The 12550-nt window shown below is 45.6% G+C and overlaps 1 protein-coding gene across 3 annotated transcripts in view; it reads right to left on the bottom strand.

Moving 5' to 3' along the window:
* Positions 1–12089, bottom strand: part of TMPRSS2 (transmembrane serine protease 2) — a 48331-nt gene extending 36242 nt beyond the window's left edge. For 2 of the 3 annotated variants that reach the window (XM_066259334.1, XM_066259332.1), the window contains exon 1: positions 3856–4050. Coding sequence is in view for 1 of the 3 variants with exons in the window: in XM_066259331.1 (XP_066115428.1) it covers positions 12050–12086 (37 nt within the window). In the remaining 2 variants the exon portion in view is untranslated. Of the gene's footprint in view, positions 1–3855; positions 4051–12049 lie in introns of those variants that run through there. The other variant, XM_066259331.1, reaches the window with a different exon arrangement.
* Between the last annotated feature and the right edge of the window lie 461 nt (positions 12090–12550).

Below are 12550 nucleotides of genomic sequence, written 5' to 3'. Positions count from 1 at the left end.
ACTGTCCACACCCCCACCAGAAAATCAGTGTCTACCTTTCTCTGCTGTTGCCCATGACACTTTCCCTGTGTCCCAGTTCCTCTTCTCTTGACCACGTCCAGTGGCTGGGACAAACCGGGTTCCACACTGGGCTCTTCTTCTTTCCTGACCCCTCTACATGGTCCCCCAAAACTTCCTGTGCGATCAGCCCAGCCATCTGTTAGTCTTGGATATTCCATGTGCAGTTGGAGCTAGGATGGTCAGTGGCACAAGGGCACTGTGTGTCCCCTTTGCTTATACCAGGATCCACTGCCCTGGGGATTTTCAAGCCAGAGCTGCCTAAGATGGCTTCTGGGGTTCCCCAACTCCAAACAGGAAAAGGCTCACTGAGTGCAAATCTCAGCCCTTAGGTCCATAACACCTTTGCACCCCATGCCCAGAGGCCACCTGACTCATCCTGTGGCAGACCCAACCTCAGGGGAACCTGGCAGGTGCCTTGAAAAGTAAGGGAGTCCAAGAAGAATAGGTAGCAATGGCTCAACAACTGTAGAATGTGGGACCACCCATGGGACCCAGAGCAGAGGGAGAGAACAGAGGAGGGAAAGCCTTGCGGCCTTGAATGCCCCCCCAACCCTCCTCTACACCCCTCCCCAGCAGGGACTTGAGGATTGAGCTTCCAATCCTCAAGTAACCCGAACTGACCAGTGGATAGATTGACCTAGTTGCCTTCCTTTTCTGCTTCCACACCCAAGACTTAGACTTGAGTGGTAGTTCCCAAACCTAGCATTCTAGAAGGTTTAGAACAGGGGTCCCCAAACTTCTTACACAGGGGGCCAGTTCACTGTCCCTCAGACCGTCGGAGTGCTGGACTATAAAAAAAAACTATGAACAAATCCCTATGCACACTGCACATCTCTTATTTTAAAGTAAAAAAAAAAAACAAAATGGGAACAAATACAATATTTAAAATAAAGAACAAGTAAAATTAAATCAACAAACTGACCACTATTTCAATGGGAACTATGGGCCTGCTTTTGGCTAATGAGATGGTCAACGTGCTCCTCTCACTGACCACCAATGAAAGAGGTGCCCCTTCCGGAAGTATGGCGGGGGGCAGATAAATGGCCTCAGGGGGCCGCATGTGGCCTGCTGGCCGTAGTTTGGAGATCCCTGGTTTAGAACAATAGACTGCCTGCTCCCAGGGTCAGATGTAGTCATTGGAACCAAGGCAATGATCTCCTATTGTTACAAAGTTCCCCAGCACCCCTGTCACAGGTTCAGGTGGGAAAGAGAGAGAATCACCAACCCAGGGTCCTGGTTTATGCTTCCTGGTAGACCACCCCCCACCCCCAGGCTAGACTGGATCCCCAGAGAAACTGTCAGCACACTTAGAAGATGATCATAATTACTGGCATAACGTCCTGTGTGTGCCTAGGCTTCACCATCTACAGAACATTTCACCAACGTCTTGTTCCTTGGTGGCTCATCACCCAGGGGGTCAGCTCCACTAAGGAGTCCCAAGCACTCTGTGGGTCACTACAGAAGAGGGCAGCACCCAGACCAGGTGGGGCTGCCACCAGGGCTCTGGGCTCAGGTTAGGGGGTGCATTAGCCTGGCCCACAAACAAGTCCCTTTCACACGAGGGTCCCAAGGCCCTGTTCTCTGCTCCCCTTTCTCCTTCTCTCCACTGGCTCTCATACATTCAAACCTTCTGAAGGAAGACAAGGTTCCTATGTGCCAGAGCCAGATGGCTAGCCCTCATTCCCAATTCTCCCTACAGGACCCTGAACAACTTATCTTGTCTCTCTGCATCAGTTTCCTTCTAATCACGTTAAATAGGCAAGGAATGATGCCTGGCTGGAAGACAGTGCCACATCCATGTTTGCTGATATTCTAACACCAGTGTGGCCAAGTTTGCTCAGACAATTAAAGTGACTGGCCCAGGGTGGGGCAGCCAGGGTGTGAGATGCCAAGCTCCAAGGCACTCCAGCAATAACACAACCCTCTTGTTCCCAGGTTGCCCTTGGGAGCATCAATGAAAACGAAGTTGTTGGGGACCAAACAAATGTCCAAATCAAGAACAAAAGTCCAAGCTGCTCACCAGTTGTTATTTATAAAAAATAGAAACAGATTTGAAAGATCAGTCTGCAGAGGTCCCAGCCCAGGAGGTATCCAATTCCTGTGCTGTCTTTGCTTGCTCAATGGAACCCTTGCCTTCCACTCGAATCTCATCAGCCCAGTAGGGTATGACCCGGGTTGGGGGTTGGAGGTAAGTAAGCTCCATCTCTGGTAAAGTTGGAGTAGTAGGGAGCAACCCTCTAGTGAATTCCTGCAGAGTTCCCCATCACCTGAACCACTAGACGACCCCTCCCACCTCACTCAGCAGCAGGGCGGCCTAGGATTCTGCCTAGGCTCCCTCAGTGCCTGGACCCCGAGTCCCTTAGCCTTGGTAAACTCTGAACCGCATTCTCCGTCTCCCCCTTAGACCTAGAGAGGTCGGCTCAATTCTCACTTCCTGGAAAACCTTCCGACCTCCCTGGCAAAGTCAACAACCCTCCCCCCACTTTAGGTTTTCTAAAAATCTTGGAACTCCACTTTGTTGCCTTTGTAATTCTCCATTCTTTGAGTGGTTCTTCACATCTGTGAGCGCCAGCAGCACACGGATCAGTGCGCCCCTGTGCGCCTCTTATCTTAACGCCAAGACGACCGCGCGCGTTTGAATCGAAGGGTGCGCAGTCCGGAAGCTGAGCCCTAGGGAACCCTGCCGACCAGGCATACCGCGGGCGCCATGCCATCACTGCCCTCCTAAAAAGAACTACTAAGATTCCCCCTGACCAAGCCTGGGCGCAAGAAACAGTATTGGGGGCCACTGCGCTACGCCTTCATGAGGGGTGGCCATGTGCCGCACCGGCTCGGAGCTATGAGCCAATGCCGGTGGCCATCCGCTTAAAAGGCTTCTGTGACGCGGACGCACAAACTTTTAGGCCATAAAGCAATTTTACAGGAGGGTCTGTGGGGCCCGCGAGCAAGGTGCCCACTGCCTGGCTCATGCGCTTGGCTGCCCAGCCACTTGTGAGTTCGGCATGCGGCGGACCAAAGTGTCCAGAGTGCCTGGACTTCGCCTGCAGGGAGAGCGCGTCCGAGATCCAGGACCGCTCCACCGACCGGTTTCTGCGGGTGCCCGGTGCCCAGGTAGCCAGCTCTGACTGACACTGCCGCAGCGCCGCAATGGGGCCCAGGCTGCAGGCAGTACCTCCCACCCACCCACCCCCCGGGCCGTGGAGACATGTGTGCCTCGGGAGGGGACCCTCCGGGAGCCTTTCCCCACGGTCCCAGCCGCGCCGGCCGTATCGCTCCGGGCATCTCAGCGAGTTTCCAGTTTCTCCCCACCTCCGGAGGGAACCAAGAAGCTGAAGGAGTTCAGGTAACACTCCGGGGCTGCAGAGATTTCCCCGAAACAAAGAAACGGATTGACAAGCCCCCCGCTTCCTCGTTCCCGAAGGAAAAGGGCGCACCCTGGACCCCATCTCAGGGCCACAGAGGTTAAGTGGAGCAGAAGCCGGTTACGACCGAGGGGGTCCACTGGAGAAACCCCGAGGCACCCTCTTCTCTGACCAACTGGCCAGGGACTCACAGGACAATCTTCCCCAGTCGCGAGGTGCCGGGGGCCTCCAAGCGACGCACTGGGGGTTCCAGGACCGCAGCATCCTCCCAGCCCCCACGGAGGGCACCCTGCCTTGCTTAGCCCCGCGCGTCCCACACCTCCAGCGCTCGCGCTGCGCACATCTGGCTTCACCTCCGCCACCTGAGCGCGGAGGTCGCCCTCGGTCTTGAGCCCGTGATCTCGCACCCCTTCGCCTGTGGAGAGACACTCACCTGCCGCTCTCTGGTCCCGGAGCTCGCGCCCCTCGCCCTTCCTCCTCCTCTGCTTCCTACAGAGCTCGCGTCCTCCTCTGTCCCTCAGGGGTGTCTCCGACCCTCCCTGACTCTCGCTTTAATCACAGGAGGCGGTGTCCGAGTGCCCAGGGCGACACCCCCAAGTGCAGGTTCGGGTCACCTCTGGCTGGGTGAGGGGACGGACCGGAGCTGCCGCTCCCGCGGGGCGGGTCTGGGTGGGGGGCGGGAGGAGGCGTTCCCCAAGGGGAAACCCGGGACGCGCTCCAGGCCCCGGCCCGCGGCGGGACCTAGAGGGAGCTCTGAGACGCTACCGGGGCCGCGTTTCGCCGCCGGCAGTTAGGACTGGGGAGGAGCGCGTCTCCCTCACCAAGTCCGTTGGATCTCGTCTGTCGCGGACGCTTCCAGTCCAAGGACTCGATTCGGATGAAGGATCGAGACCCTTTGTAAGCCTGGGAGCTGTTGCTTTGCGAACTCCTGTAGACTGCCGGCCCGGGCCTGGCCTCGACCCCCGCCTGCCCTCTGAGCTTGGCGAGGACCGCGGCGTTGGCTCCCGGAGACCCCTGACCCTGGCACTAGAACCGGAAGACGCGGCGCAGCGAGCCCAGGACCCTCCCTTCCTCCTGAGCCGCCTCTCTGCCCACAGGTCCTAAGTCTCTTCCTCCTCTTCAAAACATCCCCAGAAGTGGCGCGAGAACTTACAGCCCACCCAAGGCAAGGGACAGGTGGTGAGGAAAGGGAGTGAAATAAGCCTTAGTCCAAAAGCATGGCTTCCTCAGTCCTCCAACCCCTATCTTTAAGTGGCTTTTTCCAATGCTGTTTGCAATATACCAAGTAATGTGGGTTGTTTTAGAATAAGGTGTTAGCATAGGAAAACCTTCATTCCAAGTCACGTGCTGCCTTGGCTCAGCGCTTTTTCCGGGCAGGTCCCCCAGGGAACTGGACTTTCCTAGTAAGTTCTTCCATCCTCCCTTTGGGTCCTCCCACTTAGATCCACAATAAGGGGCTGTCTTGTATATGCATCAATCCTATGCATCTCTCATAGTTCATTGGTGCCCAGGTTGTTCTAAGTAGAAATATATCAGGTCGGGTTCTTTTCTGGTGGCAATTCACTTTTTTTTTTTTTTTAATTATTGACTTTAGAGAGAGAGGGAAAATAAAGAGAAACATCAAGTCGTTGTTCCACTTATTTCTGCACCCATTGGTTGAATTTTTGTATGTGCCTTGATGGCTATTGAACATGTAACTTTAGCATATCAGGACAATGCTCTAACCTTGAGCTACTCAGCCAGGGCCACTTGTTTGTTTTGAATAGTATGTTTGGAGCTTCCTAGGAATGACACCATTGTTCCCAAACCCCTAATGTCCACCGCACACCATGGAGTCTGTGTGTCTCCACATTTAGCTCTCTTGTGCTAATTGTTTTTTCAACATTTATTTCCTCTTTTTTGGGCAACATTCTGGAATTTTTGTTGGGATGTAAATACCTCCCAGGAGCAGACCACTGGGAGCCAACTCCACGCAGTGCAAGAGGTGGGGATGTGGTCAGTCACTGGCCAAGCAGCTGAATCTTAGTCTCTGGCAGAATCCCTGCTTCAGAGATGAACACACTACCCACTCTGGCCAGTGAGATGTGGCCTCAAGTCATGGAAACAGCTACTTGGCAAAGCACCTTTTTTTTCTTCTTGTGGAAAGCAGTGTTAGAGGCTAAAATCTTGACTTTAGAGGTTTCCCATTCTTCTAAGGGAATTTCTTTGTGCTTGGTGGAAGAAGAGTCAACTAGTCTGGGAATTATTGATTGCCATCGTTCCATCATGGGAAGCTGGGGCCAGGATAAAGATATCTCCTCCCTCAAAACCCCAGCATAGAGATGGCTAGAAACCCAATTCTTCCTGACATCATGGAGTCACTCTGTCAAACCAGTTCTGAAGGTTAGCCCCCTTGATGGCTTCTTTCATGAACAGAAATAGAAAATCAGAACTGTTTACCAAGGAGAATAGGTGTGACGTAATGAAAACAAAACAACGTGATTATATGTTTAAAATTAGCAACAGAGTTCTCTTCATAGTCAAAAGGCAGACTAGATATCCTGAGATAAGGCCCCCACTGCAAAACAAGAACAACAAAAGCTGGATAGAATATATAGTTAATATTCTTTAAAATTACAGCAGAATTTGCAAGAAAACTTCAGAAATCTTTAGACATAAAAGCCAAAGTGGGGCATATGCTCAGGAAAGTGAGAAAGGAATTCTAGTGGCAGTCATCTGAAGTCATCCAGCCACCTCAGCCAAGGTCAAGGCCTCTGCGAGCTGGGAAGTGGGCTAGGAAACCACCACATCAAGTCTACCCTTGGAGAAAGAATGATTTTAAAAAAAATTTATATCCACCCCACTGGAGGGTGATGGCCAACAAGTTTGTCTGTATCTTAGTCTTGGATCTCAGGAAAGGAAGACTGATATTCTCCTGAGACTTTACAGCTACACACAAACCCTCATATGAGAATTTTGGTTTGAGACTCAAATTTCCACTAGCCTTGTGGTCAGAAAAATGTCAGGTCAAAATTTAATCTAAAGTGGTCTTAGATTGGTACGGCCCCAGGCATGTGGCGGAAGCAAACTCAGATCCTCTCTATTGGAATGCTGCTTGGGATGGTTCATTTCATGTGCCAACTCAACTGCACTAAGGGATGCCCAGCCAACTGGGAAGATGTTGTTTCTGGGTGTGTCTGTGAGGTTGGTCCAGGAAGGGGCTAACACTTGAATCAGTAGACTAAGTAAAGAAATCACCAGCATTCCTGAGTTTTAGACTTTTGGATTCACACTGAATTAAACCATCAGTTTCCTGGGTCTCCATCTTGCAGATCATGGGACTTCTCAGCCTCCATAATCTTGTGACCAAATTTCTATAATAAACACTCATACATACACATCCTATCGGCTCTGCCTCCTTTGGAGGACTCTGACTAATACACCCCTTAACCTAGGAAAAATTCCCACACAGTCACTATTACAGTGCAAATTAACTAAAAAGTTAAAATAAGACATAAAAGCAGACAAAAACAAGCAACATAATCAGATCATAGATATTGCCATTATTAGACACAGATGAGAAAATAAGTACATTGTTTAAAAAAATAAAATAGAGAATCCAAAAATGAACAAGAAACAAAGATTGGTTAAAATTACCTGGTTGAAATGGGGAGAAAATACTAAAGAGTACTTTGAGAAATAACAAAAAAATGTAAATTTTCAGTAACTGAAGAAAGACTCAATGATATGGAGTATAGACTTGAAGAAATTCACACAGAGGTACTAAGTTATTTTTTAATTATATAAAAAGAAACTAAGCGGGTATGGAGAACAGAGTAGGATGATCTAATTAGATCTCCAAACATGATAATTAAGAGATCAAGGTAGAAACAATATTTGAAGTAATAATTATTGAAATTTTTCCATGATTGATAAAAATTATGAATTTTTAGATTATTACAGCTTAATAAATATTAAGCAGGGAAAAAAAGAATCCACATTTAAACATCATATAGTAAAATTATATATTTGCAGAATCCTCAAAATAAAGAAAAGATCTATAAGCATCCCAAAATTAAATGTCCCCAAATGAAAGGCAGAATATATTTATAGTAGTATAAAATATTTAAAGTGTTGGGGGAAAGTGATTGTCAACCAGAATTTCATATCCTGTATAAATATCCTTCAACAAAGAAGGAAAAAACATTTCCAGAGAAATAAAGACAGTATTGACCACAAAAAAGAAACGAGCCCTGGCCAGATAGCTTGGTTAGTTAGAACATCACCGGATTCACAGAGATTGCCGATTCGATCCCTGGTCAAGGCATATACAGGAATGGATCAATGTTCCTGTCTCTCTCTATCTCTAAAATCAATAAATAAAATTAAGAGAAGAAAGAAACTTGAAATGATGTAGTTCAGGAAAAAATAAAATGACCCAGAAAGAAATGCAAGAGGAAATAGTGAGCCAAGAAATAGTAAAAATGTGGGCAAATCTAACCAAATATTGACAACATAAAATTATACTACTGAATGTTTAATTTGTAAAAGTAAGAAAACAACAACAAAAAAGTAAAACTAAATTATTGGAAAATAATAGCATGAAATCCTAGTATAATCCCTAGTGGAATGAACAAAAATGAAAGCATTTCAATGATTGTATTACTCTGGAGGTGAATAAATATACTGATTAACTTTAAACTTGTTGAACATGCTTGTTAAATAGATAATTACAAAAAATTAAAATAGAGTATATATTGATTGTGTCTAAACATAAAGTGGAAATAATGGGAAAGGGGGAAACAATTCAGTGAAACCAAGTGAAATAATGTAGAGAAGAAGGATGAAGGGAAGAAGAAGAGTAGAACTGACTCAGCACAAACAAAACAAATATAAATGTGGAAATATATTCAAATACATCAGTAATCATGATACATGTAAGTAATCCAAATGGTCTACTTTATATGGGTAGATTTTAAAAAGATTTTCAGATTATCTAATTTTGTATGTGTGTGTGTGACAGACAGAGAAACAGAAAGAGGGACAGATAGGGACAGACAGACAGGAAGGGAGAGAGATAAGAAGCATCAATTCTTTGTTGCAGCACCTTAGTTGTTCATTGATTGTTTTCTTGTATGTGCCTTGATGGGGGGGGGGGGGTTACAGCAGACCGGGTGACCCCTTGCTCAAGCCAGAGACCTAGGGCTCAAGCTGGTGAGCCTTGCTCAAACCAGATGAGCCCGCGCTCAAGCTGGTGACCTTCCTCGGGGTTTCAAACCTGGGTCCTCCACATCCCAATCCGATGCTCTATCCACTGTGCCACCGCCTGGTCAGGTTCAGATTATCTAATTTTCAAGACAGCTATATGTTACTTATGAAACCTTGTGAAATGAGTATTTATATGGAAAAGTTGGTTTGGCTATACATATTAATTTTGAAAAAAGTTAACGTTAGAATAAAAAATTGCATTGAGAATAAGTAGAGTCACTTTATAATGATAAAATGGACAAATAACTGGGAAAAAATATAACAGTTGTGAACTTGTATATACCTAACAGCATAATCTCCAAAAATATATAAAGAAAAAATTTCTAGAATTACAAGATCTTCACAAATTCACCACCCTTTCTCTTAGTCATGATAGGTCAAACCAACCAACCAACTAGCAGACAAACAAAAACCCAGTAAAAATTTAGAAGATTTGAACAACACAATGAACAAACTCTATTAATGGCATATAAAGACACCTACACCAAATAATTGCCAAATGTATTTCCAGGTTAATTCTTAGAAATAGTTAAACATACTATTCCAGTCTTTCAGAAATTCTTCAAAGCAACAGAAATATAGAAAATACTGTCCAACTCACCAATGCCTAAACCAGGAAAGATAGTTCAAGGAAAATTATAAGCCAATCTAATTCATGAATATAAATATAAAAATCTCAAATAAATACTAGGAAAATGAATCCAACAATGTATAAAAAATATTATGACAAAGTTGGGATTTTTGTAGGAACATATATTGCTTTAACATTAGAAAAGCAGCTTTCAGTATAGTTCAACACAATAACATATTAAAACAGAAAAAATCATAAAGCCATAATAACATATTTAGAATGAGCATTCAGTAAACTTTCATGAGGACTTTGAAAAAAGTCCTTTGTAAAGATGAAGTAAAAGGAAACTTTTTAATCTATTAAAAAGTATCTATAAAAATTCCTTCAAATATTCTTAATGATAAAAGGAAAAAGATCACTTTAGCATCGCCTTGCTCAACATCGTACTGAATGTTTTAGCCCAGGTAGTCAACATGGAAAAAGAAATTACACTAATGAAAATTACAAAGGAAGAAACAATTCTGTCATTATTGGAAGATATGATTGTATGTATGCCTACAAAATCTCAAAGAATCAATAGAATATCCTGAGAATTAAGAAAACTTAGCCACCTATATTTGATAGAGAAAATACACAGAAATAGCTTGCATTCTTCTCTACCACCAACTAAGCATTGGAAATGCAAATTTAAAATGTACTATTTATTGCAATAATGGTAGTTTGATTTTGTAAGAGAATGCCATTCTTGAAGAGGCATGTCACAATGTCTGCAACTTACTTTCAGATGATTCATCAACAAAAAGCCACATATGAAAAAATGTTAAAATTGTTGGGTCTCAGAGGATGGTGTTCATATATTCATTGTACTAATTTTTCATATTTTCTGCGCCTTTAAAATGTGTCATCATAAAAAGATGAGAAAAACTACAAAGGTATGCAACTTCAACAGCAACAAATACATAGTTATTTGAATAAATCTACCAAAATTAGTGAAAACTATTATGGAGAAAATTATAAGACTTTATTGAAAGTATTAAAGACTGAATAAAAAGAGAGATATGAAATTCATGCACAGAAGATGTGTTGTTATAGAAGTTACAATGTTATAACAATTGTCTTTTTAAATTAACATAATGAAATTAATACAGTTGCAAACAAAATTTTAATACATGAGTATTGGAGTTCATAATATAGAATAAATATGCAAGAGCATGAAAGAATAAAACCAAGAATCACCAAGACACAGTTGAAGAAGAGCAAAGACATGGCAGGATTATTCCCAAATAAATCTTCCCATTCAGAAGATGGAACATAAGAGACTAAGTCTAATAACTTCACTGTAGGAAGCGATTTAATGGTACTGGTATGGGGACAAGAGGAAACAAGAAGAATGAGAGCACAGAAACAGAACCAGGTATACGTGGAGACATGAAGGTTACAGGTGGCATGTGGATCAGTGCAGAAGTCTAATGAGAAACTCATTATCCACATGGAAAAAGATGGAGTTAGCTTCCTACATCACATCGTACATGTCAACGCAGATGAATTAAGGGCCAAATGTGAAAATAGTGTTAGAACTTTCAAAGGATGCAGTGACTTTGTATTGTGACAAGTTCACCAAAATGTGTCTCTGGTTAGACTGAACCATGTGAAGTCCTGGGAGATTTGGAGAGAGGAAATGGAGCAGGGCCAGCTTCGCTCCCACACCTCAATGCTGGTCAGCAGACTCACCTCCCAGCACCAGGCAGCAGCCAGGCCTGCAGCCATTCCCCTTTCCCCACACCCTCCAGGTAGTTGGCTCCTGGACTGGGTGTGTATTTAGCCCGGCAATGAGAGCCCCACCCCAGCTTCTGTGGAAACCCTTGTCAAGGTCAGAGTTACAGTCCAGCCTTGTGGGCTTTACCATGTGCATGTGGGTCCCAGCTTGTTCTGGCTCTCCCCCATTTTACATCTGCAATAGACTGGATGATGACCCCCCTCAAATTCATATGTTGAAGCCCTAACTCTAATGTAACTCTATTTGATGATAAGCTTTTAGGTAATCAAGGTTACATAAGGTCCGTGGGTGGGTTGGTGAGTGATAGGGTTGATGGTCCCTGTAGGAAAAAGACATCTCTCCTTCTCTCTCTCTGTTTCTCTCTTTCTCTCTCTCTTCCTCTCCCTGCACCCCTGTGCATACCTGAGGAAAGGCCACGTGAAGCTACATTAAGGAGGCGTCCATCTGCAAACCAGGACAAGAGCCCCCACCAGGTACCAAGTAGACTGGCTCCTTGACCTTGGACTTCAGCTTCTAGAACTATGAGAGAATAAATGTGTGGTTTAAGCCCTTCACCCCCCTGCGGTATTTTGTCATGGCAGCCTGAGTAGGCTAAGGCAACACCTTTTCCTGCCCTATGGTCTTCAAGCTGCCACCTCACATGCAAAGACCAGACAGAGTCACCCAGAAACCAGTCAGGCAGCTCCCTTAACTGCACAAGGTCAAATCCTCTAACCAACTTCTTCCAAAAACACCCAGACACACATCATCATAGTATATGTGGAACACAGAGTAAAACCAGTGAGGTCTCCAACATGAGGGAACCTTGGGGACATGATGCTGAGTGAAGTAAGCCGAACACAAAAGGACAAACACGGTGTGGTTCCACTTATAGAGGCCCCCGGGGCAGTCAGACTCATAGAGACAGAACGCAGAAGGGTGGGTGCCAGAGGCTGGGGAGTAGGTTCAGCACTTTGTCTCAAGAAGCCCCATGAAGCCACTTCTGAGTGAGCCCAGGCCCTAACAGATGAACGAGGCCCTTCGCCCACTCACCACCCGTGGGAGAATCTGCCTCCATGGGCCTCTTCATACAGCCACCACGCTTTCAGCAAGTTCCTTGGAGGAATGCAGATCCCAGCGGTTCAAACAAGGAACAGGTTTTCAGTGTTTGTTGTTTGTCATGGTTGAAGCAAGTTATAAGGCTTGGCCCCAAGGTTCAGCATGTCCTGGGGCTCCAGCCTAGAAAAAGAACAATTACCTTTTATTAAACATTTACTGTGCCAGTCACCACACTCAAGTTTGCACCACCTCATTGTGCGATAGGTACACTGATTTCTCTACTTTATAGCTGAGGACACTGGGGTTTGGGGACAGCACCTGACCTGCCTGGCATGGACGGCTCATGGGTGGCTGGATCAGAATTAGGAGACTGGACTTCTGCCACTAAGACTTGGAAGGGCCCCATGCCCCAAGTTGGTCCCGAGGGACCCCAAGTCCCACAGGTCCCCTTGGCTACAGAATCCAGAGGGAAGCAATTGTGTGGGAAAGGGTGTG

Source organism: Saccopteryx bilineata, chromosome 2 (genome assembly GCF_036850765.1).
Source record: "Saccopteryx bilineata isolate mSacBil1 chromosome 2, mSacBil1_pri_phased_curated, whole genome shotgun sequence".
NCBI lineage: Eukaryota > Metazoa > Chordata > Mammalia > Chiroptera > Emballonuridae > Saccopteryx > Saccopteryx bilineata.
Note: the sequence above shows the minus strand (reverse complement) of the source record. Positions and strands in the feature narration are given on the sequence as shown.